The following is a 26,289-nucleotide window of genomic DNA, read 5'->3' as shown; positions in this document are numbered from 1 at the left end:
TCACTGGAGCCGCTTCTTCTTGTTTTTAGCTGATAGTGGGGGAACCGGTGTGGTCGTCTGTTGCAATAGCCCATCCCTGACAAGGACCGAGAGGGCCCCTCAAATAATGCCCTCTCACTTCATATTTGCTGTTGTTTCTTAGTCTACTTTGCTTGTTATCCCTCTCTCATCAACTTAACATTACAAACCATACAAAATGTCTACTTGTCTTGGACCAAAGTGAAAAGGAATTGGATTTCATTATGACAGACACAGGAGTTTTGGTGTCAGGTGTGCGGCTGCAATCTCAATTGAACATAGCCGTAGAGACTGAGCCAATGAAAAGTAGCATGCAATATCCTTTAATTACATGTTCCCTTTTGAATGGGGATATGTGGCATTTGGCTGCAAGATACTCTGCAAGGCAAGGCAGTTTCTAAGGAAAATATTGTATACATTTTAATATGCATGCTGTGGTATCACCCCATTGCCATTATATAATATAATATAAACAGAGCTCTGATGAGAGTATCTCTGTGATTTACATCAGTGCATACCACTCATCTCATCAGCTCATCTGTCTCATCTGGCATCAGTCATGGTAAAATGTGTAGAATTGTAGGAAATTGCTGTAAAACTGCACATTTTTCTCTCTGCTCCATGGCAAAAGTAGCATAATTGCATGAAATTAGTTTTTTAAAATTCCTTCGACTTGGGGGGGCCCCCAACCAAATCTCGCCTAGGGCCCCAAAAGGTTAAGGCCGGCCCTGGGTAGCACAACACAGCTTTGTTTGAAATTCAACCACTCATCATTTTCAGCAGTTAGAGGAGGAATTATTGTTTAAATCATTATTTCAGGGGGCTCAAAGGTTGTTCCATGAATAGAGTGCCCTTTCTGTCCTTCAGACATTATGTGTGTACATTTTGATAAAACTAAATTTAACAGTGGCTCTAACTAAACTAAACCATGTTAAAAAGGGGAGTTATTGTCACATCTGCTCCTGCAACACCCTCTACTGCTCATCCTGTGTCTCCTTGACCTGCAGCCACTCCCCCAGTACTCTCTCCCTCTCTCCCTCTCTCTCTCTCTCTCTCTCTCTCTCTCTCTCTCTCTCTCTCTCTCTCTCTCTCTCTCTCTCTCTCTCTCTCTCTCTCTCTCTCTCTCTCTCTGTGATTGTGTGGGTGTGCTGGAGTCAGAGCAGATCCCCACCAGCTGCAACCTGTTCCATAATGAAGACCTCTACAAATACTCAGCCCTGCCACTTCCCCGCTGCCAGATTGTAATCTCTGCTCAGTCAGTCTATGGTTCTAGCCGTTTGTTACTATTCAGATCCTGTCGTGCCTGTTTTCCTTGCCTGACGCTGTTTTCCGCTACAGTTCTGCCCGCTCTGACTCTGATCCCTGTCTCCAGTCCCACGTCTCGTCATCCTGCTACTCTGTCCTGGATTCCCCACTCTACTACTCCCTTGGATTCCCCTACGGACCTGCTTACCTTTTCTCAATCCCTCTCACTCCAGCCTTAGCCTCCACACCTGGTTTCCAGCAACCCGCCCGAGCTTCCCCTGACCTGCACTCCATCTCCCCCCTCTGTTTCAATAAATACCTTGGTTACTTCATCCTAGTCTTCTCGTCCGAGTATGCTCTAGGGTTCCCCTGTTACACTCCGCGTAACAGTTATGGCTGATTTAGGATAAAATTGTCAACCCTGTTATGTGAACTTTTATAGTAATTTTCCCCTTAGTTTAATATCTACAGATCGGAAAACATGTTTGCTTGGAAGTTGAACATACTCTTTATGACAGAATGTTAAAATTAGGTAACATAAATAGGTGACAAAATTACACTACCCAAAAGGCCCTCTATTCGTGGAATGGCACGCATATGCTTGAATTGTGGCATAATGCTTTGAGAGGAGGACTGTGCTTTACTAGTCGTCCATGACCTCACATAATACAAATGTCAACCCTGATACAAAAGTGTTGGAAGTGTCAAACCATTCGAAAAATAGGCCTATTTGGGAGCTAATTGATGCCACAATGAAGAAATTAAGATTATACACAATGTCTGGCATGATGAGGAGGAAATCTGAATCTGAAATGTCTGTAATTTAATGAAACCTCAAATGGTTTGTACCATCTGGGGTGTTTATTCACTAGTCTCTGAGGCCCCCTACTGGTCAAGACAATATCTATATTTTGGGCCCTAATTTTCAAGCTAGAACAAGGAATATGCCCTGTTCTCAGCTTTGTAAGAAATAATGATTATGTAATATGTTAATCAAAACATTGAGGACAATATTTCAATAAAATAACATATTTTCTCATGTATTTATAGGTCTTTATTTGAAGAGCACACCGACACGTCTTAGTTGTCCATCATGGTCTGAAAGAAACCCAAAACACAGGCTCAGATGAGTTTCACAAGGCAAACAAAACACATTTGAAACAGAACTAAAGAAGAACACCAAAACACTCAACAGTGAAATGGTTGGAGTCAAGCCCATTTCAACAATTCAGGAAGTCAATTCAGTTCCAATTTCCTTCAGTTATTTTCTATGAGGAAAATGTGGACATGGAATTGGAATTTGAGTTTCTAAATTGACTGAATTGCAATGGAATTGACCTCAACCCTGTGTGGTGATGTATAGCGATGTGTTTAGTGATCTGGTCATCAGCAACTCCGGTTACCTCATCAATCCACTCATTGTAGTCGGAGACGCGGGTGAAGACGGTGGGTTTCTTGATGTAGTTGCAGCCCTGGCCGGAGACGAAGCTAGCAATGCCATGCACCTCCCATACTCCCGCAGAGTTCTTACAGTTCAGTGGGCCACCAGAGTCACCCTGAAACAGAACACAAAACACTTCATATCTTTGAAATGTTTACCACACAGGTTGATGAAAATATAATGCTCATCAGCTTTGCTTGAATTTCTTGTATCTTCATTTTTTTGCTTGTATCTCCTGTATATCTAATTGTCTGCTCCCCAAATGGCACCCTGTGCACTTTATATTGCACTACTTTATACCAGAGCCCTATGGGTGTGTGTGTCTGACTCACGTTGCAGCCTCCCACCACTCCGTCCCCGCCGGCGCAGACCATGGACCTGCGAATGGACACGCCCCACCAGTCGCTCTGGGTACACGTATTGTGGTCCACCACGGGCATCAGGGCCTGCTGGAGGGTGTCGGGGGTGGGACCTCCGGCTAGAACACACACAGCAGAGGGATAATGAGCATGATTGTAATGAAAGAGAAAAGACATACAGTATGCTGTCTTGGCCTTACATACAGGCAATTGCATACAGGCAGAGACACAGAAGCATGCACGGACATGCACACACACACACACACACACACACCACTCATCACTCACTGGTGAGTCTTCCCCAGCCGGTGATGTAGCAGGGGTAATTATTGGACAGGATGGTTCCGGGGGCGGGGACACAAGCCAGCTGGACCTGGTCACTCAGAGTCACATGCTCTGCCAGCTTGATCATGGCGATGTCATTGCTGGTCGTTTGGGAAATTAGAGTATGAATGGATCAGAATAGATCAGGAACTGTTACTGGTTACTAGTTTACTGTTATCATGGCCATTGAAACCATATATAAGTTCAGTATTTAGAACAATTTCCCACCAATGTGTATAAACTATTTAATACTTAACTAATACTTAATAGGTTATAAACTCTTTATTGCTTATAAATCTGAATATTCTGCGTCAATAGTGTAAATGTAAAGTTTTACTTGTGTTTTTTCAAGCCATTGCCCAACTTACCCTACTGACAGGAGGACAGGGTTATAGTGTTTGTGCACGATGATTCCTTTCTTAGCTGGGAAGTAAGCCTGAGCACTGGGCTCAGCCTCTGCCAGGTTGTGCTTGCCCACAACCACACGATAATTCAGCTTCAGACTGTATGGAGGAATAGGGGAAAAACTGTCCCATGAAGCATCATTTTGCAGACCAAATAGACCTACCCGTTCTTCACATTGGTCAAACACAATTGCTTATTTTTTTCACTGTTTTGTGCTGGTCAACACCTTTAAAATAGCAGCAGTGTGTCTGTGTGTGCTGGCTTACTCAATGCAGTGGGCAGCAGTCATAACCCAGTTGGTAGCGATGAGGGATCCACCACAGGTGTGTCTGTACTCACCATTTCTCTCATACTGCAGAGAGATCTACAAAGATTGACAATGATCAGTATATTCTTACAGCACTTAGCAATTAACCTAAACTTAACATTTTAGAGTCCGCTCCATCAACACTTCAGTCAATATCATAAACACTTCACTTTTACACAAAATTATCAATGATTTACAGTAGATACAAAGAACACTTTAGTTTGTTCCATCTAAACATTCCTGTAAGGTCCATTACCATTAAAAGTTGAATTCCGTCAGCACCTCCATCACTTTACCTATTTACAGTTACATTCAGCACCATTTACATTTTGAAAAATGTAGTAAAAATTTGAAGTATCTTGAACGAAAACCCCGTGTCTCGACATCCTCACCTGCCAAGGCCAGCTGTTGGGGCGGGCATCCACGCCATTGACCACGCGGGTAGTATCAGGCTTAATGGCTGGGGTTCCACAGCCAGATGCTGCAGACGAGGAAGAGGAATATCTAGGACTTATTACACAAGGGGTGGCAGGTAGCCTAGTGGTTAGAGCGCTGGGCCAGTAACTGAAAGGTTGTTAGATTGAATCCCCGAGTTGACAAGGTCAAAATCTGTCGCTCTGCCCCTGAAAAAGGCAGTTAACCCACTGTTCCTAGGCTGTCATTGTAAATAAGAGTTTGTTCTTAACTTACTTGCCTAGTTAAATAAAGGTTAAAGAGACATACATAAATATAACAGGTTTGGAGTGTTGCACATAGATCTATTTACAGGTTCGGGTCATTCCAGTCAATTCAGAAAGTGAACCAAATTCTAATTCCAAATGTTCCTCGTTGAAAAGCATTGAAGATTTTGGAATTTCAGTGTACTTCCTGAATTGACTGAAATGAAATGGAATTGAACCCAACCCTGTTATAGGCTATGTAAAGGGCTGTCAAGATTTCCTATTCTAGGCCAGTGTCCCTGAGATGCATAGCCGCTGGAAGTAGGGAAAATAGTTGCACTTGTAAGAGTTGTTGCCCTGTCCCTTTCTCTGCGATTGTCATTCTAATGGAATCTAGAAAGAACAACACCCTGTCCTCAAACATGTACATCAAATAGTGGAAAGTTATGGACAAAGACACAAAACATCCAAATCAAATTAAATATTTTTCTTGATCAAATAACATGGAAAACAACAGTATTTTGTTCAATATAAATTGACCATCCTTACAAATCACTTAATGTAAATGTACATGTATTGTACATAGGCTGGTCATCTAGGTTTGCACCTGAAGACTTTCCATCGCCATGAAAAAAAAACATTGCACAATACAGTAATTGAGTACATTTAGACAAGCGGTTTGTGATGATGTGGCTCAGTTGGTAGAGCATGGTGCTTGCATATCTAGGGTTGTGGGTTTGATTCCCACAGGGGACCCGTAAAAAATAAGAGTGTCTAGTAAAAATGCAAAAGGAATGAATAGACCATTTCAGTTTTCTCTTAAAAGGAAGTTGCATTTGCAAAGTATTTCAAGAAACTGGAAAACATATATCAAGCAAGTATTTTTAAATTCTACAAGTATTATCAGATGAACTGTTTTGACAGATAATTATCAGACTCAAGTTACAAATGCTGGTAAACACTTAGTTTACCAACACTTAGTTTTACATTTTTTCACATAAGTAGACCGATATAAAACTTTGAAATCACTGTTCCTTGAGATATAATGATAATTTAAACACAATAATCTACTTGCCATGTCTGTTAAAAATGCAAAAAGGTCTTACCACTGGCAACAAGGGCCAAGACCAAAATGATAGAAGTCATGTTGCTGCTGTCATGAGTGCTGGTGGAACTCCTTTATACTGCTTTTTGTTTCTTATTCGTGACTGATAAGTGAGCTTCATCCAACTGGTTTAGTTTTAAAAAACTGCCCATTCTGTCCAACTGATAAGCCTGATAAGCCAACTGATTAGTACAGAAGGTGTGAGAAACATGTGTCTGTCATTATTGCTCTTAGGCCAGAGATATTGATTCTGGCCTTCTTCCAACTGTCTGGCTTAGAAAGTTATTTAGGCCTACTCTGAACTGCTATCCGGTCAGGCCAAAGACAACCCAAATCCAAATGTGCATTCTTGCAGTCTTAGAATAATCATATTCTGGACTTGGAAAACTTGGTATACGGATTTAATAGGATTTGACTGTATTCACTACACATGTAAAAGAGATGCATCAGCAAAGATTTGTTCTAACAATTATTGTAATGGTCTATTTTTTTGCTAAATGTAAAAGTACTGGTAATATATGATGTCCTTAAGTGTAATGTGGAACAGGACATCCAGACAGCACTACTCTAAAACCAACATACAGTAGCCTTCATCTTGAAGGGTCAGCAACACCTGTTTACTTCCCAGAGTCTTCGTATCCACACTGCAAATGTTTAACCACAAGAGCACAACCAATGACAAGCAATTCAATCTTTATTTTTTTTCTTAAATATGAGAAACTACAGATTACTGAAATTACATGTATGAGGAACAAGTAACAGTGATAGAAAGAGAAATTGGCGTGCTCAACTCAAATATGTGTAGTAAAATAAATGTGGGTGCTAGGTTCAAAAGGCATGTACTAGAAGGAGGGAAAATATTTAGTGGCTTATTTCTTTGCAACAGAGGTCAAAACAAAGACACTTTTCGGCGGCAACCTTTGTCACATTTCTGAGTGAACAATTACGTTTTGGTGGTTCAGTCCAAATGAAGACAACACAACTCCCTGTCAGTCTAAGTTGCCTCTGGCACAGGAAGCATATGTGCATGGAGCAGCAGCAGATCCCATGTCTCAGGTTTCTGTTTACTGCCAGTTCCACATCACAAACCCAGGAGTTCCAAAGAAACATCAATCACACCGATTTGTCTAAAAACTGTTTTCATTTCGAGTGCCTGAGGTGTGTCTATTTGTGATGTGGTGTCTGAACCAGGAAGTTAGTTAAAGTTCCTTTCAAGCACTGAGCTCATGGATATAGTTTCTCTATCCCGAGGGTTTAGACAGTGGACGACACTCGGATGTGGGGTGGGAACTGTTTACCAGTGTGCCATAATTTTTATAAGACATTTATCCCTTCCTATGTACAGATGTCATATCTTAATTTGCACAGCAGGAAATGCAAACTTGCAGGCTATTCAAGCTTTAAAAAGGCTTCTAAAGTTGATATTTTCCACTTTAAAATAGATTTGCCCTAATGAAAAATGTATCAACTCCTACAAAATTGTCAATTTATTATAAACCACATTATAAATTACCTGTTGCTGCAGGATTATTTTCCTCCTCTGAGAAACTGGTCAAATTAAGATAGGAAATGTCACAGTTTAGTGTCAACCACTTTACTCCACCCAACACAGGATGTATGTAATGATGGGGCGGTGAGTCGGAAGCAGGTGCAGGTGAAACGTTTTAATCAAACAACAAAACCAAGAACACGACACTAACATAAGGCAGTATGCCGATAAACAAGAACAATACCAACTGGTGAGTGAAAATGGAAGACTGACATATAAATATGAGGAAATTAGGAAGGTACTGGAGTCCAGGTATGAATCATAATGATTCACATGTGTGTGTAATGATGAGTACAAGGTGTGCGTAATGATGATTCCCAGGACCGGTGGTTAGTACTCTGGCGACATTGTACGCCGGAGGGGAGTTGCAGGAGTAGACTTGATCATTTAATATTCTCCAGCACACAACCCCAACACACAAGACCAGGACAGGTAAGTATGCTCAAGGTAAGTCATTTTAAATTCATGGTTTAACATGGATCGGACACAATAGAGCCTCCACTCAGGTAGGTTATCCTCCGTCTGACTCTCTCAGGTAAATAGCGGGCATGCAAAAGGGACACACTGCAATCTGAATTATTCTGATATGGCACTGCAACAAGATAGTTATTCTAATGGAAGGCACTGCAAACAATATGGTGAAAGGCACTACAATGTCGCTCTGGTGCTGCATACAATATGGGACCAACCCTTGGCCCTGCTCGACTCTGCAAACCCCTTTAAAGGACTCTACTACTATGGGACAAAATAAGGAGCGTGAAAGACAGACAAGACAACATACAGAAAGGGTTGGGATAGATTCTCGATTTCTAGGGCCCAACAAGAACCATATCCCCACAAAATAAAATAAACGTCTCTGTATGGCGATATCCAGATCCGCATAGCTCCCTGTCCTGGAGCGCGCCTGGTCTGAGACTCTGCTTGGCGACGTCACCGATGGACCCGCCTCCGGTGCTAAACAAGAGGAAGACAGACAGCAGGGAAACATGCCAACAATAGTGGGTTTCAGTGGCAGGGCAAAACGGCCCAGAGAGAGCAAGATTGGTGTAAATGGAACACGGGAAGAATCACGTCCCTTACTTGTGTCGTACCAATGCCTCTCTCGGTCCTCTGCTCTCGGATCGCCACTCAACTCCACAGCCCCAGTTTGTCATCAGGGCAACCACCCATGAGTTGCATCTGGGAGCGGTCAGAAGGTCGTTATGGGCAAGGTTGCACATGGTTCAGATGAATGGCCCGTATTGGTCTCCTCCCTCTGGTCGGACACGAAAGACTGCCAGTCCAGGCCGAAGGTGTCCTAGAATGACAAAAGGCTGCAGCTGTCATCGGGGGGCTAGTTTACCCTGATCTTGTCATCTGAAGTTCTGCAGGAGCACCCGGTTCACCAGCCATCAACGGAAGGTCCTTTCTCCGCTTGTTGTACCGCTGTTTGTTCTCGCTCCTGCTAATGTCGGGTCCATGCCTCGACCTGACTGTAGACCAGTCGTAGCTGGTCATGATGGTGCCTCAGCCATCCATCAAGGTCCATCTGCAGCGTCTTGGCCGACATGCCTGCCACTCATTAGAAAGAATGGGGTAAGACCGGTGCTGCCATGTTCAGTGTTTTTGTATGCCTGGAGAAGCATAGGTAACTGCTCTGGCCAACCCATCTGCTCATCTTGCCCCAGGGACCCAAGAAGAGATAACAATGTTTGATTAAACCGCTTACAGGCCCCTTTGCCTCCGTTGGGCCTTTCAGCTCGGTTGACCCTCTCTGCTAATGATAGAAGGTATTGATGCTCCTGTTGAATCAGACACACCTGCCCGTCCGTGCTGGATAATCTGGAGAGAAAATCAGCAGTCTGGTAGAGCAACTGGGGTGGTACATCACCAGAAAACTGGAAACTGTACAGCTGGGCCACCCAGTGCTGTGCAACTGACCCCAGTTTTGCAGTGTTGAGGTGGACCAGGGGGTTGTTGTCTGTGTAAACTGTGAACTTCGCCCCTCACAGGTAGTCTCTGAACATTTTAGTCACTGCCCATACAAGGTTTGAATGAACTATAGTTCTGATCATTCCTCTCCAGAGGAGACAGGCTCGGTCTGGCATAGGCAATTACTCTCACCTTGGACAGCACTGCCCCAAGGACCCTCAATCTAGCGTCAGTGTAGGCGAGGAATGGTTTACTGAAGTCGGCATATGCCAGAATTGGGGCACTGCTTGACTCACCACATGCCCCAAGTAGACCACCTCCCTCTGCCAGAGCTGACATTTCGTAGGCTGCAATATCAGGACATGCTTGACAAGCCTCTTGAACACCTGATCTAGATGGGTGTAAAAGTCAGTTGATTAGATAATACCATTAAGTAGATCAAAAGAGAGTTGTTTACCTTGCTTCCTAGACACTTCTGCATGAGGCTCTGGAAGGTGGCAGGGGCGTTGCAGAGTCCAAAGGGCATGCCAGAGAACTCAAACAGCCCCAAGGGTGTGGTGAAAGAAGTCAGCCCAGGGACTCAAGCTTTCTGTGATTACCCCAGACTAGCATCCCTGCCCGTTGGAGTCTGAGCTCTGCGTACAGGCTTGGTGAAATTGGCTGGTGTCTCTCTAGGCTAAGGGGGGTGGACAGTACCTGTGGGAATGTGATGTAGGACAGCATCAGACTTAGCAAAATCTTCCTCATGGGCAGAGAACACACTTGACCAATGGGATAGGAGAGCATGGAGCCTTTGTTGCTGTGTTGGCTCCCTTTACCTGTTGGAAATTTACAGGGGGTTGGCCATCAGCCTGTAACTGAACTGTATGCACACCCACCTCAACTTCACCTGGTGCCTGGGTGCGTAGCACCAGTTCTCATTCTCCACAGATCTGAGAAGGCTCCAAGAGGGTAACAAGGGGGTAAGGGTTTCAATTCAGCAGTCGAAAGGGTAGCCTTTCTCCTTGCACTCTTGCCACACAACTCCATCATCAGTATCCTCCACCAGGGTTTAGCAGTCTTTGGAGGAGGTCCCACCAACAACTCCAGCCCACAGCAACTTTTCACTGCTAGCTGGGATCCCATTGGGGTCTCTCTTGGACAGGCATGCAGTACCTGGTCCCCCTCATTGCTCATCGGTCTGCATGACTCGCCGCAGACAGCGAAAGCATTCTGCCACTCCTTCCTGGCAGCTACCCACAGTGGCGTTGAACCCAGTGAGACTCATTCGAACAGCTCCTTCCAGCATTAGCCTATGACGGTCATCCCAATGATTACTTGGTCAGCCCCCAGACAGTCATCCTTGACAATCACAACCCCCTTGGCTGGAACTTGCACTACTCCAACTACAAAATCCACGACCGCATAGCCGACAAAGGGGATGTGTAGGCAATTGGCTGCCTTCAACGTGAGCCGGCGGAGATCTGAAGAATCTTGCATAGGGAGATGAACAAACCACTTCTGAAAACTAAACACTGTTACATTAGACACCGTATCCAACATACAGTTGAAATCGGATGTTTACATACAGTTAGGTTGGAGTCATTAAGACTCGTTTTTCAACCACTCCATCAATGTCTTGTTAACAAACTATAGTTTTGACAAGTCGGACAGGACATCTACTTTGTGCATGACATAAGTATTTTTTTCAACAATTGTTTACAGACAGATTATTTCACTTATAATTCACTATGTCACAATTCCAGTGGGTCAGAAGTTTACATACGCTAAGTTGACTGTGCCTTTAAACAGCTTGGACAATTCCAGAAAATGATGTCAGGGCTTTAGAAGCTTCTGATAGACTAATTGACATCATTTGAGTCAATTTGAGATGTACCTGTGGATGTATTTCAAGGCCTATCTTCAAACTCAGTGCCTCTTTACTTAACATCATGGGAAAACCAAAGAAATCAGCCAAGACCTCAGAAAAAAAATTATAGACCTCCACAAGTCTGGTTCATCCTTGGAAGCAATTTCCAAACGCCTAAACTTACCATGTTCATCTGTACAAACAATAGTACGCAAGTATAAACACCATAGGACCACGCAGACGTCATACCACTCAGGAAGGAGACGCATTCTGTCTCCTAGAGATGAACGTGCTTTTCTGCAAAAAGTGCAAATCAATCCCAGAACAGCAGCAAAGGACCTTGTGAAGATGCTGGAGGAAACAGGTACAAAAGTATCTATATCCACAGTAAAACGAGTCCTATATCAACATAACCTGAAAGGCCGCTCAGCAAGGAAGAAGCCACTTCTCCAAAACTGCCATAAAAAAGCCAGACTAGGGTTTGCAACTACACATGGGGACAAAGATCATACTTCTTGGAGAAATGTCCTCTGGTCTGAGGAAACAAAAATAGAATTGTTTGGCCATAATGACCATCGTTATGTTTGGAGGAAAGGGGGAGGCTTGCAAGCCGAAGAACACCATCCCAACCGTGAAGCACGGGGATGGCAGCATCATGTTGTGGGGGTGCTTTGCTGCAGGAGGGACTGGTACACTTCACAAAATAGATGGCATCATGAGGAAATAAAAATATGTGGATATATTGAAGCAACATCTCAAGACATCAGTCAGGAAGTTAAAGCTTGGTCGCAAATGGGTCTTCCAAATGGACAATGACCACAAGCATACTTCCAAAGTTGTGGCAAAATGGCTTAAGGACAACAAAGTCAAGGTATTGGAGTGGCCATCACAAAGCCCTGACCTCATCCTATAGAAAATATGTGGGCAGAACTGAAAAAGCATGTGCGAGCAATAAGGCCTACAAACCTGACTCAGTTACAACAGTTTTGCCAGGAGGAATGGGCCAAAATTCACCCAACTTATTGTGGGAGCTTGTGGAAGGCTACCTGAAATGTTTGACCCAAGTTAAACAATTTAAAGGCAATGCTACCAAATACTAATTGAGTGTATGTGAACTTCTGACCCACTGGGAATGTGATGAAAGAAATAACAGCTGAAAGAAATCATTCTCTCTACTATTATTCTGACATTTCACATTCTTAAAATAAAGTGATGATCCTAACTGACCTAAGATAGGGAATTTGTACTATGATTAAATGTCAGGAAAAACTGAGTGTACATTTATTTGGCTACAATGTATGTAAACTTCCGACTTCAACTGTACATGTTTTTTTTATTTTGATTACCTCCACTTCTATATGAGGACAGTTTCCCACAACAGCTGACTTCTCAGGGCTTTCCTCCTGCCTGGTGCCTGTAGCCCCGACATCGAGCTCTACAGTGGCCAGGGGATTCCTGTTTTAAAAGGGCCTGTTCATCTCTCTGGGTGGAGCAGAAGCATTTGATGTGGCCAGGCTGTCTACACCCCAAACAAATGGGTCTGTCCTGTCAGTCCCACTGGAATGGGGTTCTCTCTCCATTAGAGAAAGGAACATATTTCCCACCTACTACACGCCCCGTGGCTCCTCCCTCGGCCATGGCAGGGCAGCTGAATGAGACTTCTGCTGTATGACCTCTCACTAGGGTCTCTGCCAGGCTGTTCAGTTGCTCCTTCATCTCCTGCCATAGCTCACCACATGTTCTCCTTCCATTGCTCAAAGTCTGCAGTGGTTCACAACGGCTGGGGTGCCACTTGTATGGGGAACAGTACGGCAAACCTGGCAGTCCTTTCCCTCCATCTCTCTGGCCAATGACTGAGCCTTCTAACTAACCTTAATGTCATCCCTTGCTGTCGCTAGGGATACTTTTGGAGCGCCTGTTCCACAGGGCCCTCCTTTAGACCTGTACTGAATTGGTCCCTAAGAGTTTATTCATCCTTGGCATATCCGGCCGGATCTGATTGGAGCTATCGGCTAAACAACTCCCATGTGCACAGGAGGTAGTCTCCCATAGGCTTATCTCCCCTCGGGTTACAGTCAAAGAAGTGGGACTGGAGAGTTGGTGTAGGGTCAGAGGCTACCAAATCAGGCCTGTAATGCAGCCCACAAAGAAGCAGGTGAGTTCCTCTGGGCTTAACTAAACATGGTTTCTCTTTGCACGGCCATCTAGAGCTTCCATGATGAAATCAATCTGCTGCTGTTCTCTCATTCCTTGCACCCTCAATATTGCTTCCATTTGTGCTCGCCACTCCCAGTCCACTACTCTCAGCAGCAAATTTGGAACCCAGGGTGAACACATGAACCAAGGCATTGCTACAGGAGTATACTGAAGTAGTGTGCATGCCCCTGAAGGACTAGAGCATTCTGCCCCCTGTGCTCCATCCCCTCGCTGATCATTAGTCCCCTGTACAAGAGAAGTGTGCATGGAAAAATCGTGCCGACCCAACGCCACTTAAAGAGGTGTCACTGTTAAGTGTGAACCCCTTTTTACTCCACCCAACACAGGATTTAATGTTCTCCAGCACACAACCCCAACACAGGAGACCAGGACAGGTACGTTTAATTTTCCATTCACGGGTTAACATGGGTCAGACCCCGTTTCTCCATCTCCCACAGCAGACTGCGCGATAGTGTCGACATAATAGAGCCTCCCCTCAGGTAGGTTACCCTCCATCTGACTCCCTCAGGTAAATAGCTGGCATGCTAAAGTGACACTGCAACATACTGCACACTGATTTATTCTGATATGGCACTGCAACAAGATACAGTGCCTTGTAAAAGTATTCATCCCCTTTGGTGTTTTTCCTCTTTTGTTGCATTACAACCTGTAATTTAAATAGATTTTTATTTGGATTTTATGTAATGGACATACACAGAATACTCCAAATTGGTGAAGTGAAATTAAAAAAATTACTTGTTTCAATTTTTTTTTTTAAATGCATGTGTATTCACCCCCTTTGCTAAGACCCTGAATAAGATCTGGTGAAACCAATTACCTTCAGAAGTCACATAATTAGTTAGATTTCACACAGGTGGACTTTATTTAGGTGTCACATGATCTGTCACATGATCTCAGTATATATACATACACCTGTTATGAAAGGCCAGAGAGTCTGCAGCACCACTAAGCAAGGGGCACCACCAAGCAAGCGGAACCATGAAGACGAGGGAGCTCTCCAAACAGGTCAGGGACAAAGTTGTGGAGAAATACAGATCAGGGTTGGGTTATAAAAAAATATCAGAAACTTTGAACATCCCACAGAGCACCATTAAATCCATTATTAAAAATGGAATGAATATGGCACCACAACAAACCTGCCAAAAGAGGGCCGCCCACCAAAACTCACAGACCAGGCAACGAGGGCATTAATTGGAGGCAACAAAGAGACCAAAGACAACCCTGAGGGAGCTGCAAAGCTTCACAGCAGAGATTGGAGTATCTGTCCATAGGACCACTTTAAGCCGTACACTCCACAGATCTGAGATTTATGGAAGAGTGGCCATAAAAAAAGGCACTGCTTAAAGAAAAATAAGCAAACACGTTTGGTGTTTGCCAAAAGGCATGTGGGAGACTCCAAACATATGGAAAAAGATACTCTGGTCAGATGAGACTAAAATTGAGCTTTTTGGCCATCAAGGAAAGTGCTATGTCTGGTGCAAACCCAACACCTCTCATCACCCCGAGAACAACATCCCCACAGTGAAGCATGGTGGTGGCAGCATTATGCTGTGGCGATGTTTTTATCGGCTGTGGCTGGGAAACTGGTCAGAATTGAAGGAATGATGGATGGTGCTAAATACATGGAAATTCTTGAGGGAAACCTGTTTTAGTCTTCCAGAGATTTGAGACTGGGACGGCGGTTCACCTTCCAGCAAATGACCCTAAGCATATTGCTAAAGCAAAACTCGAGTGGTTTAAGGGGAAACATTTAAATGTCTTGGAATGGCCTAGTCAAAGCCCAGACCTCAATCCAATTGAGAATATGTGGTATGACTTAAAGATTGCTGTACACCAGCGGAACCCATCCAACTTGATGAACCTGGAGCAGTTTTGCCTTGAAGAATGGGCAAAAATCCCAGTGGTTAGATGTGCCAAGCTTATAGAGACACCCCAAGAGACTTGCAGCTGTAATTGCTGCAAAAGGTGTCTCTACAAAGTAGTGACTTTGGGGGGGTGAATAGTTATGCACGCTCAAGTTCTATTTTTTTGGTCTTATTTCTTGTTTGCTAAACAATAAAACATATTTAGCATCTTCAAAGTGGTAGGCATGTTGTGTAAATCAAATGATACAACAAAAAATTGATTTAATTCCAGGTTGAAAGGAAACAAAATAGAAAAAATGCCAAGGGGGGGTGAATACTTTCGCAAGCCACTGTAGTTATTCTAATGGAAGACACTGCAAATAATATATTGAAAAGCACTGCAATCTCGCTCTGGTTCTGCACATAAATGGGACCCACCTTTGGCCCTGCTATACTCTGACAATCTGCTATGGGACAAAATAAGGAGGGGGAAAGACAGACAACATACAGAAAGGGTCGGGATAGGTTTTAGATTTCTAGGGTCTGACAAGGATCATATCCCCACAAAATAAAATAAACGACTCTGTATGGCAATATCCAGATCCTTACAGCTCCCTGTCCTGGAACGCGCCCGGTCTGAGACTCAGCTTGACGTCATCACCAATGGAACCGTCTCCGGTGCTAAACGAGAGTTAGACAGATGGAAGGGAAACCACTAGACACTGGTCCAGTGTGATCACAGCAATGGTCCAAAACATGATCCCTTGAATAGGGGACCGATCCCCACGGAGAGACATTCTCCGCTCAACTCCCAGCCTCGAACACCACAAAACACACAGCGTTTAATGGAAATGACAGCCAATCCCCAGTTTCCGATTAGCTAACTCGCTGGATATGCGTCTGATCACACCAGCCCCGCCACCCAATTATCCATTTATCTACTAATCCATCTCGTGACATACATACAGTATGTACAAGCAAACTTTTTGTTTGTACCCTTTGTTGACACCATTATGTAATCCAAAAGCACCTATAACTTGTAGCAAAACACTTATTGAATAACAATTTGTTTGATAAAATAGACAAGAAATGTCGAACAGAAAGATACCCCGTAGTTTTGTAAAAACACATTTTTTTATTTTCCATAAAGCAAAACATATTATCATACTTGACCCCACTAGGCTCTAATTTGAAACCACACTACCATAAAACATATCAGTATGTTTTATTTTCTGGTAGCTTGTGAAAAGATGATCCTACCACAGCTTTCCTATATCTACCCTCCAGATTAGTTGGTGTGTGAGGTCTTAGCAGTGGCATCTTGAACATCCACAGACTACCGGGGATTTCTGTGACCCACTACCCAAAATCCACATCTTACTACTCTTCTGACAGTCTCTTAAGGTAGGAGATGGATATGCACTGATGACATGCCATTTTAGGTCAAGCAGGGAATGTGCCTGGGCAGAGTATTCCAGCGCATCTTATTACCAAAGGTTCTGTCAAAATACCCGGCCACAGACCATCGTTGACCGCCTCCCGTACGGCTCTCAGGCTTAAGCCACTGACTGGCTGTGTGCCCCACTTGTCTTAACACGTTCTCAGGACTATCCTCTTTCCCTCATCATCATCACTGTTAGGTTATAATGCTGCGTTGCGTGGGAAGCATGATATTGAGAAGTGTCCAGTGAAACAAACTCTCAAGTGGACCGAACAGGTTACAAGAGTGAAACTTGGTTGTGTGGAAACAGAAGCCTACATCAGTTTTGACTTGTGTGATTATTTAATGCATTAAAAACTCATTGGCCAATAAAAAATAATTTGCACAGGCCATCAACTTTCACTAGCCTGTTATAGACATTGTCATCCTTTACAAGGCAGACACTTGTCATTGCAATGCCATTGGCTGATATCCCACTGACATACTGTTCCCCTGTTACTAGTAGAGGCCCACAACTGAACTCCATAGAAACCAGGCCTCTCACAGCAAAACAAGCTGAAATGTAGCCTCACATTGAAGCGTTTTACCATTTTCTTTTCAGGACAACCAGGCCTACAAGTAGAATACAAAATAATTTGACATAAACAGTTGCATTCATGAGTTTTATTGACAAATGTCAATAAACAAATAAGGCCTGCCAAGCAAAAACCGAATAAAAAAATGAATTTATAAGAATGCTGTAAGTACAGAAATTGTTTACTCGGTGGGTAATGAATGTCCAACTAGTCAGTGACAACTGTGTGGATTTTGGAGTTTGTTACAGCAACTATGTGAGCTTATTACAGTACTATAGACATTATTTCCTGGGATTTCCTATGATCTTCTATGTTGTTGAAGAACCCCTTACCTTCTAAGGACTGTTGTGTAGTTTGTGAGCGCCATAGAGCAAAACGTCAGAGTCTCAGCTCTTCATAGATGGTTCAAAATAGTTTGTAGTTCACCATTCGGACTCTACAGACATGTTTTATGAGAAGAACCGCCCCTTGACCCCGCCTCGGACCCCTTCTGCGCTTGTCTCACAATCACTGCTCTAACTCAGCCCCTGTTAATCACACATACTAATAGTTGGTATCAGCGGATACAGAAGAATAGACAAATCCAATGGTACAACTGGAAGACTGTAGCTCAAACACACAATGTTTAAAAGGGGTTAGTCCAAAACGCACCAGTGTGATAGTGGGACTCAACAGGTAGTAGCTGAGTCAGCTCTTGTCCATGTGAGCTACACTTGGCAGAACACAGCAGGCTAGCGTGTCATGCAGCCCAACACCAGCACACAGGGGGACATCTGTCCCTATATTTAGCCAGTGATGGGTGATACTGTTACATATCAAACTACAGGATCCTTCCGACTCGGCAGATTGCAGGGGACTAGGGGAGAGCCAGGGGGAATGGGAGATGGGTGAATGAGGTTCAGAGCAGGTTGTGGGCGGTAATTAAGACCATCTGTGTTCAACCTGAGCTATCTGTGACCAAAACTAAAAAACTCTCAGAACAACTCCTAAACCCTTCATATGCCCTGTCAATGGCAAACATGAACATAAACCCAAATCTTAGTTTTTTTTAAAGACATTTGTTACTAATTCATCTTTATTATGTAGCTATTCTAATATGTTACATTCTGTCGGTATAAAGTTATTATTCCTGTATTGTCATTCTGTTTAGTTTTTTTTTTTACACATACAGTGCATTGGGAAAATATTCAGACCCCTTGACTTTTTACACATTTTATTATGTTACAGACTTAGTCTAAAATTGATTCAATCGTTTTTTCCCTCATCAATCTACACACAATACTCCATAATGACAAAGCAAAAACAGGTTTTTGCTTTTAAATTTGTAAAAAATAAACAACTGACATCACATTTACATGAGTATTATTTACTCAGTACTCTGTTAAAGCACCTTTGTCAGCGATTACATCCTCAAGTCTTCTTGGATATGATGCTACAAGCCTGGCACACCTGTATTTGGGGAGTTTCTCCCATTCTTCTCTGTAGATCCTCTCCAGCTCTGTCGGGTTGGATGGGTAAGGTTGCTGCACAGCTATTTTCAGGTCTCTCCAGAGATGTTTGATCGGGTTCAAGTCCGGGCTCTGGCTGGGCCACTTAAGGATATTCAGAGACTTGTCCCAAAGCCACTCCTGCGTTGTCTTGGCTGTGTGCTTAGGGTCGTTGTCCTGTTGGAAGGTGAACCGTCTGCTCCCAGTCTGAGGTCCTGAGCACTCTGAAGCAGGTTTTCATCAAGGATCTCTTTGTACTTTGCTCCGTTCATCTTTCAATCCTGATTAGTTTCCCTCTCCCTGCCGCTGAAAAACACCCCCACAGCATGATGCTGCCACCACTATGTATTACCATAGAGATGGTGCCAGGTCTCCTCCAGATGTAACGGTTGGCATTCAGGCTAAATATTTCAATCTTGGTTCCATCAGACCAGAGAATCTTGTTTCTCATGGTCAGAGTCATTTAGGTGCCTTTTGGCAAACTCCAAGCAGGATGTCATGTGCCTTTTACTAAGGAGTGGCTTCCGTCTGGCCACTCTACCATAAAGGCCTGATTGGTGAAGTGCTGCAGAGATGGTTGTCCTTCTGGAAGGTTCTCCCTCCGCAAAGGAACTCAGGTCTGTCAGCGTAACCATCAGATTCTTGGTCACCTCCCTGACCAACGCGCTTCTCCCCAGATTGCTCAGTTTGGCCGGGTAGCCAGCTCTAGAAAGAGTCCTGGTGGTAACAAACTTCTTCCATTTAAGAATGATGGAGGCCACTGTGTTCTTGGGGACCTTCAATGCTGCAGACGTCTTTTAGTACCCTTCCCTAAATGTGTAACTCAACATAATCCTGTCTCGGACCTCTACAGAGAATTCCTTTTACATCATGGCTTGGTTTTGCTCTGACATGCACTGTCAACTGTGGGACCTCATATAGACAGGTCTTTGCTCTCAAATGTACTGTCAACTATGGGACCTTTTATAGACAGGTGTGTGCCTTTCCAAATCATGTCCAATCAATAGAATTTACCACAGGTGGACTCCACTCAAGTTGTAGAAACATCTCAAGGTTGATAAATGGAAACAGGATGCACCTGAGCTCAATTTTGAATCTCTTAGCAAAGGGTCTGAATACTTATGTAAATAAGGTCTGATTTTTGTTTGTAATACATTTGCAAAAATAAAACCTGTTTTCGGATTGTCATAGTGGGGTATTGTGTGTAGATTGAGGAGGACATTTTATAATACGGCTTTAACATAACAAAATGTGGATAAAGGGAAGGGGTCTGAATACTTTCAGAATGCACTGTACATATTTGGCAGATGTAATATCAAGTAAAAAAGCGAAATACATTTATGACAGTAAACACTCGACAGTTACGTGATTGACACATCAAACATCCCAAGTGACACAATAATGCCACGTTCAGAACAACTGGGTACTTGGACATCTTCTACTTCCAACTTCAGTTCAGTGCATTCAAGACAGCTGGGAAAAAAATAGCTCCGACTGGGAAAATAGTTTTGAAATGTCATCCAACTCGGAATTCCAATTCGGAAACTCGGGGATCCTTCTAGAACTCTATCCGACCTGAAAATCCCTGATATCATGATTTGACCAAATTTTTCCAGAGTTCCCGGTTGTCTTGAAAGCACCATAAATACAGTAATTGTCAGCATGTTAGTGCTACAGTGACCGCACAGTTACCGCTGCAAAAAGTAATTGTTCACTCGTCCAACAGCCCACATTATCAATAAATGCACACAGGAATGGGCAGCTGTTTCTTCCTCTTCTAATGTGTGTGTATGTGTGTTTATTTACCAGAAGTCCTCACAAGGATAGTAAAACAAGGAAAATTCAGACAAGTGGGGACATTTTGCTGGTCCCCACGAGGAAAAACGCTATTGTAGGTTTAGGGTTTAGGTTTAGCGTTAGGGTTGCAATTAGGGTTAGTGTTACAATTAGGGTTAGGAGTTAGGGTTAGGTATAGTTTTAGGGTTTGGGGTTAAGGTTAGGCTTAAGGTTAAGGTTAGAATTATATTTAGAAGTGAGGGAAAATAGGATTTTGGATGGGAATCAATTCTTTGGTCCCCACAAAGATAGCAATACAAAACTGTGTGTGTGTCTGTGTGCGTGCATGCGTGCGCGAGGTTTGTGCTGTGGGTATCATGTGATCCAGAGGTCAGTGTTCCATACAGTCTTTCAAAAGCAGAGTCTTGCTTCTTAAGTTCTTCTCCCAGATAGAAGAGTAGAAAGGCTGGGTGTGGAGGATGTGTGACGGCGAGAAAAGATGGATACCACACCTGGAGTGGAGTCCCGTTCTTGAGGATGGAGATTACTGCCAAATCCGGGGCCCCAGAACCCTTGTCATAGTCCATTCAGAGAGGTGTCCATAGTCCATGTCTTTGAGAGCGACATTTACTTTGTTTGGCTTTTTCCAGGCATACTGCGCAACTCTTCTACAATTTATACTAGAATAGAGAGAAAGAAAAAAACACACAGTTGAGACACACACATAGAAGTATGCAAATCACATTTATATATGGTTGAATGCCTGTTTGAATGTTTGTCTCTGTTTAATATTTGCATGTACTTTATGTCTGTTCAAATGGTTGTTGTTTTCTTTTAAATACTTTGAGCTTTTGATTGAGCCTGCCTGGAGTGCCAGATGAGCAGCGTTAGCACTTTATGGGATATCCCATTGGTTACATTGTGGGGAATGGCTGCCACATTACCGTGGTGAAGTGAACGATGATAAATATGGCGATGATGAGGAGGCCGATGATGATGGAGGCGATGGCCACTTGGAGAGCTTTCTGGCCGAGTCGTCGCGAGCCGTCATAGTCTTGCAACTCATAACTTTTCCTGGACTGCATGGGGACAAGAGGGAAAACACTTCACTACGGGAGCGTTCAACAGCACCAGCAGTCGTGGACTAAAATGTGTTGCCTTACCATGATCTTTTAAGGAGAAACATGTTCATGCCACATACTGTACCTACCTCATACTGAAGTAGACCTGTATTTGGAAAATAATTTGGAGTAAAAGAAATGTGTCATATCTACATGTGATACTCACATGTGAATGAGGTACGGAACACGTAACACCACACATGGGTTCAAATAGTATCCGTTTTCTTTCTAATATTTTGAGTGTTTGATTGAGCCTGGCTTGAGTGCCAGATGGGTGGGATTTGCACTTTTTACTATTCCAGAAATACTGGAATAGTAAAATACTATATTTATTTATTTTTATTTTATTTCACCTTTATTTAACCAGGTAGGCTAGTTGAGAACAAGTTCTCATTTGCAACTGCGACCTGGCCAAGATAAAGCATAGCAGTGTGAACAGACAACACAGAGTTACACATGGAGTAAACAATTAACAAGTCAATAACACAGTAGAAAAAAAGGGGAGTCTATATACATTGTGTGCAAAAGGCATGAGGAGGTAGGCGAATAATTAAAATTTTGCAGATTAACACTGGAGTGATAAATGATCAGATGGTCATGTACAGGTAGAGATATTGGTGTGCAAAAGAGCAGAAAAGTAAATAAATAAAAACAGTATGGGGATGAGGTAGGTGAAAATGGGTGGCTATTTACCAATAGACTATGCACAGCTGCAGCGATCGGTTAGCTGCTCAGATAGCAGATGTTTGAAGTTGGTGAGGGAGGTAAAAGTCTCCAACTTCAGCGATTTTTGCAATTCGTTCCAGTCACAGGCAGCAGAGTACTGGAACGAAAGGCGGCCAAATGAGGTGTTGGCTTTAGGGATGATCAGTGAGATACACCTGCTGGAGCGCGTGCTACGGATGGGTGTTGCCATCGTGACCAGTGAACTGAGATTAGGCGGAGCTTTACCTAGCATACTTGTAGATGACCTGGAGCCAGTGGGTCTGGCGACGAATATGTAGCGAGGGCCAGCCGACTAGAGCATACAAGTCGCAGTGGTGGGTGGTATAAGGTGCTTTAGTGACAAAACGGATGGCACTGTGATAAACTGCATCCAGTTTGCTGAGTAGAGTGTTGGAAGCAATTTTGTAGATGACATCGCCAAAGTCGAGGATCGGTAGGATAGTCAGTTTTACTAGGGTAAGTTTGGCGGCGTGAGTGAAAGAGGCTTTGTTGCGGAATAGAAAGCCGACTCTTGATTTGATTTTCGATTGGAGATGTTTGATATGAGTCTGGAAGGAGAGTTTACAGTCTAGCCAGACACCTAGGTACTTATAGATGTCCACATATTCAAGGTCGGAACCATCCAGGGTGGTGATGCTAGTCGGGCATGCGGGTGCAGGCAGCGATCGGTTGAAAAGCATGCATTTGGTTTTACTAGCGTTTAAGAGCAGTTGGAGGCCACGGAAGGAGTGTTGTATGGCATTGAAGCTCGTTTGGAGGTTAGATAGCACAGTGTCCAAGGACGGGCCGGAAGTATATAGAATGGTGTCGTCTGCGTAGAGGTGGATCAGGGAATCGCCCGCAGCAAGAGCAACATCATTGATATACAGAGAAAAGAGTCGGCCCGAGAATTGAACCCTGTGGCACTCCCATAGAGACTGCCAGAGGACCGGACAGCATGCCCTCCGATTTGACACACTGAACTCTGTCTGCAAAGTAATTGGTGAACCAGGCAAGGCAGTCATCCGAAAAACCGAGGCTACTGAGTCTGCCGATAAGAATATGGTGATTGACAGAGTCGAAAGCCTTGGCAAGGTTGATGAAGACGGCTGCACAGTACTGTCTTTTATCGATGGCGGTTATGATATCGTTTAGTACCTTGAGTGTGGCTGAGGTGCACCCGTGACCGGCTCGGAAACCAGATTGCACAGTGGAGAAGGTACGGTGGGATTCAAGATGGTCAGTGACCTGTTTGTTGACTTGGCTTTCGAAGACCTTAGATAGGCAGGGCAGGATGGATATAGGTCTGTAACAGTTTGGGTCCAGGGTGTCTCCCCCTTTGAAGAGGGGGATGACTGCGGCAGCTTTCCAATCCTTGGGGATCTCAGACGATATGAAAGAGACGTTGAACAGGCTGGTAATAGGGGTTGCGACAATGGCGGCGGATAGTTTCAGAAATAGAGGGTCCAGATTGTCAAGCCCAGCTGATTTGTACGGGTCCAGGTTTTGCAGCTCTTTCAGAACATATGCTATCTGGATTTGGGTAAAGGAGAACCTGGAGAGACTTGGGCGAGTAGCTGCGGGGGGGGGGCGGAGCTGTTGGCCGAGGTTGGAGTAGCCAGGCGGAAGGCATGGCCAGCCGTTGAGAAATGATTGTTGAAGTTTTTGATAATCATGGATTTATCGGTGGTGACCATGTTACCTAGCCTCAGTGCAGTGGGCAGCTGGGAGGAGGTGCTCTTGTTCTCTATGGACTTCACAGTGTCCCAGAACTTTTTGGAGTTGGAGCTACAGGATGCAAACTTCTGCCTGAAGAAGCTGGCCTTAGCTTTCCTGACTGACTGCGTGTATTGGTTCCTGACTTCCCTGAACAGTGGCATATCGCGGGGACTATTTGATGCTATTGCAGTCCGCCACAGGATGTTTTTGTGCTGGTCAAGGGCAGTCAGGTATGGAGTGAACCAAGGGCTGTATCTGTTCTTAGTTCTGCATTTTTTGAACGGAGCATGCTTATCTAAAATGGTGAGGAATTTACTTTTAAAGAATGACCAGGCATCCTCAACTGACGGGATGAGGTCAATGTCCTTCCAGGATACCCGGGCCAGGTCGATTAGAAAGGCCTGCTCACAGAAGTGTTTTAGGGAGCGTTTGACAGTGATAAGGGGTGGTCGTTTGACTGCGGCTCCGTAGCGGATACAGGCAATGAGGCAGTGAACCCAGGTCTGCATAACATTGTGTGATTGTGTGTTTGAGAGGGAGAAAAGAAAGGTGGGAGAGAAAGTAATGGAGTCCAAACCCTTTGGATGGGAAAGTGTGTCAGTGACGTGGTGTTTTGAGAGGTGAAAGGAGCGAGCATGTTTGGAGGGCACATCGAGCACGTCAGAGGGCACTTCGATGAAACCCTGCCCTACCACAGACACATCTGTTCCTCTCATCAGACACATTTGGCTCTTTTTTCTTCCTCAAACACATACACAGACAGACAGACCGACAAGCCATGCACATACACGCACGGCCACACGCAGATATTCAAGTAAATACGGGATTACCGGTAGACTCCTTCCCATATTACCAACACCACTTCTCTTTCTTGGTCCCACAAAAACACACACACATCGTGAGAAAGTTGGGGCAGAGATCCTAGTGTGATCAGCCAGCTCTCAACACCATATCTTATGTCCTGACATGTAGCTTAAGAACATATGAGAATTGCAAAGGAGAACTGTTGTTCTGGCAAGCATTCAAAGCTGGTGCACCAGATATTTTTGTTTACGGCTTGTTGCTGGAGTCCCAGAATATGATTTTTTTTTCCTTTAGAGACACAGTCAAAAGCTAGAGCAGAGTTGCTTTCCGCTCTCCTCCACTTTCCCCATGCTTTTGAATAACCGCTAATGGACACAATCAGGTCCACTAGCATTGCTATATTTAAAAAAAATGCTAGCCATATTATTCTGGACATTGCTAAATAATTAGCTAATGATTTAAAAAATGGTTTGGAGGAAACAACATCCTAGGGAAGTTGAAAATAAGGTCAACTTCAAAAATGCCTACTGTCCCTTTATTACTACATAAACAGAATGTGATTAGGATTATTAGGATTATTAAGATTATTTTATAATTGCAAAAATTGTGAAATACAACTGGCCGTATGTTTACAATGTATTCATCTTGCAACATATCAATCAGCATTGGCTTTTTCCTTCATGGAAACTGACCTGAGGTACTTTTCACATCATTTTCTATATATTTCTCATTCAGTAGTCTATACATTTATATCAGCTTTAAGACATATATTAGTCAGTGAGTAAACCGTTTCCCATATGCCTGTGATGTCCCCTACTCACCAGTACTGAAAAGACCAGAGCTACAATGTTGACTGGGTACGCGGGGCAGAAGCAGGTGAGGATTGTTAACCACAGGTAACTGTGGAGGGGAGGTGGCGGGTGCTGTTCCCCCATAAAACTAAGTCTGTCAAAGTCTGCACTCCCATTTAGGGAACTCTTAACACCCAAATGCCCTCTTATCGGCTCCAGAGCCAGAGGACGGGCCATGGTGTGGGTAACAGACGACAAGAGCGGAAACACAGCCAACGAGATGAAAAGAGAGACGAGCCACAAAACAACCAATGAAGAAAAAGGGAAAGTTAAAACAAAAGGAGATGAAGAAATCTCAGGCCAAAAGAAAACAAAAGGAAAAATAATGGCCAAATGGCAGAAATTCAGCCAATTGTAGGAATGGTACACAGCACAGGAACAACCCCACTCAGAAGAGGGAAAAAAGGGGCGAAGATCTGACTTGGAAAAATGAAAGATGGAATAGCCAGTGAAGGAGTAGAGTTGAGCAAGCTTCCAGGAACTGTCCAGAACTGATTGAGGGGTCTGAAGAAGGGAGGCTGGTGTGGAATGGGGGCGTCGAGACACCCCTACCCTCGCGTAGAGCTGACCTCATTTT

At 43.8% G+C, this 26,289-nt stretch overlaps 2 protein-coding genes across 2 annotated transcripts; both read right to left on the bottom strand.

Annotated features, from left to right (window-relative positions):
- Positions 1–2,294: 2,294 nt before the first annotated feature.
- LOC110494144 (chymotrypsin-like elastase family member 2A) lies at positions 2,295–6,014 on the bottom strand. The gene is made up of 8 exons (XM_021568916.3): positions 5,865–6,014; positions 4,492–4,580; positions 4,059–4,156; positions 3,756–3,890; positions 3,352–3,488; positions 3,037–3,182; positions 2,667–2,819; positions 2,295–2,361 (listed from the first exon to the last, which is right to left on the bottom strand). Exons 1-8 carry the CDS (start codon positions 5,902–5,904, stop codon positions 2,344–2,346), a joined length of 816 nt encoding a protein of 271 aa, XP_021424591.2. The 5' UTR covers positions 5,905–6,014; the 3' UTR covers positions 2,295–2,343.
- A 10,334-nt stretch (positions 6,015–16,348) lies between these two features.
- Positions 16,349–26,289, bottom strand: LOC110494143 (transmembrane protein 233). Its single transcript, XM_021568915.3, has 3 exons — positions 25,683–26,289; positions 21,457–21,591; positions 16,349–21,192 (listed from the first exon to the last, which is right to left on the bottom strand). Exons 1-3 carry the CDS (start codon positions 25,887–25,889, stop codon positions 21,181–21,183), a joined length of 354 nt encoding a protein of 117 aa, XP_021424590.1. The 5' UTR covers positions 25,890–26,289; the 3' UTR covers positions 16,349–21,180.

Source organism: Oncorhynchus mykiss, chromosome 17 (genome assembly GCF_057628025.1).
Source record: "Oncorhynchus mykiss isolate SJ-2025 chromosome 17, ASM5762802v1, whole genome shotgun sequence".
NCBI classification, from domain to species: Eukaryota; Metazoa; Chordata; class Actinopteri; order Salmoniformes; family Salmonidae; genus Oncorhynchus; species Oncorhynchus mykiss.
Note: the sequence above shows the minus strand (reverse complement) of the source record. Positions and strands in the feature narration are given on the sequence as shown.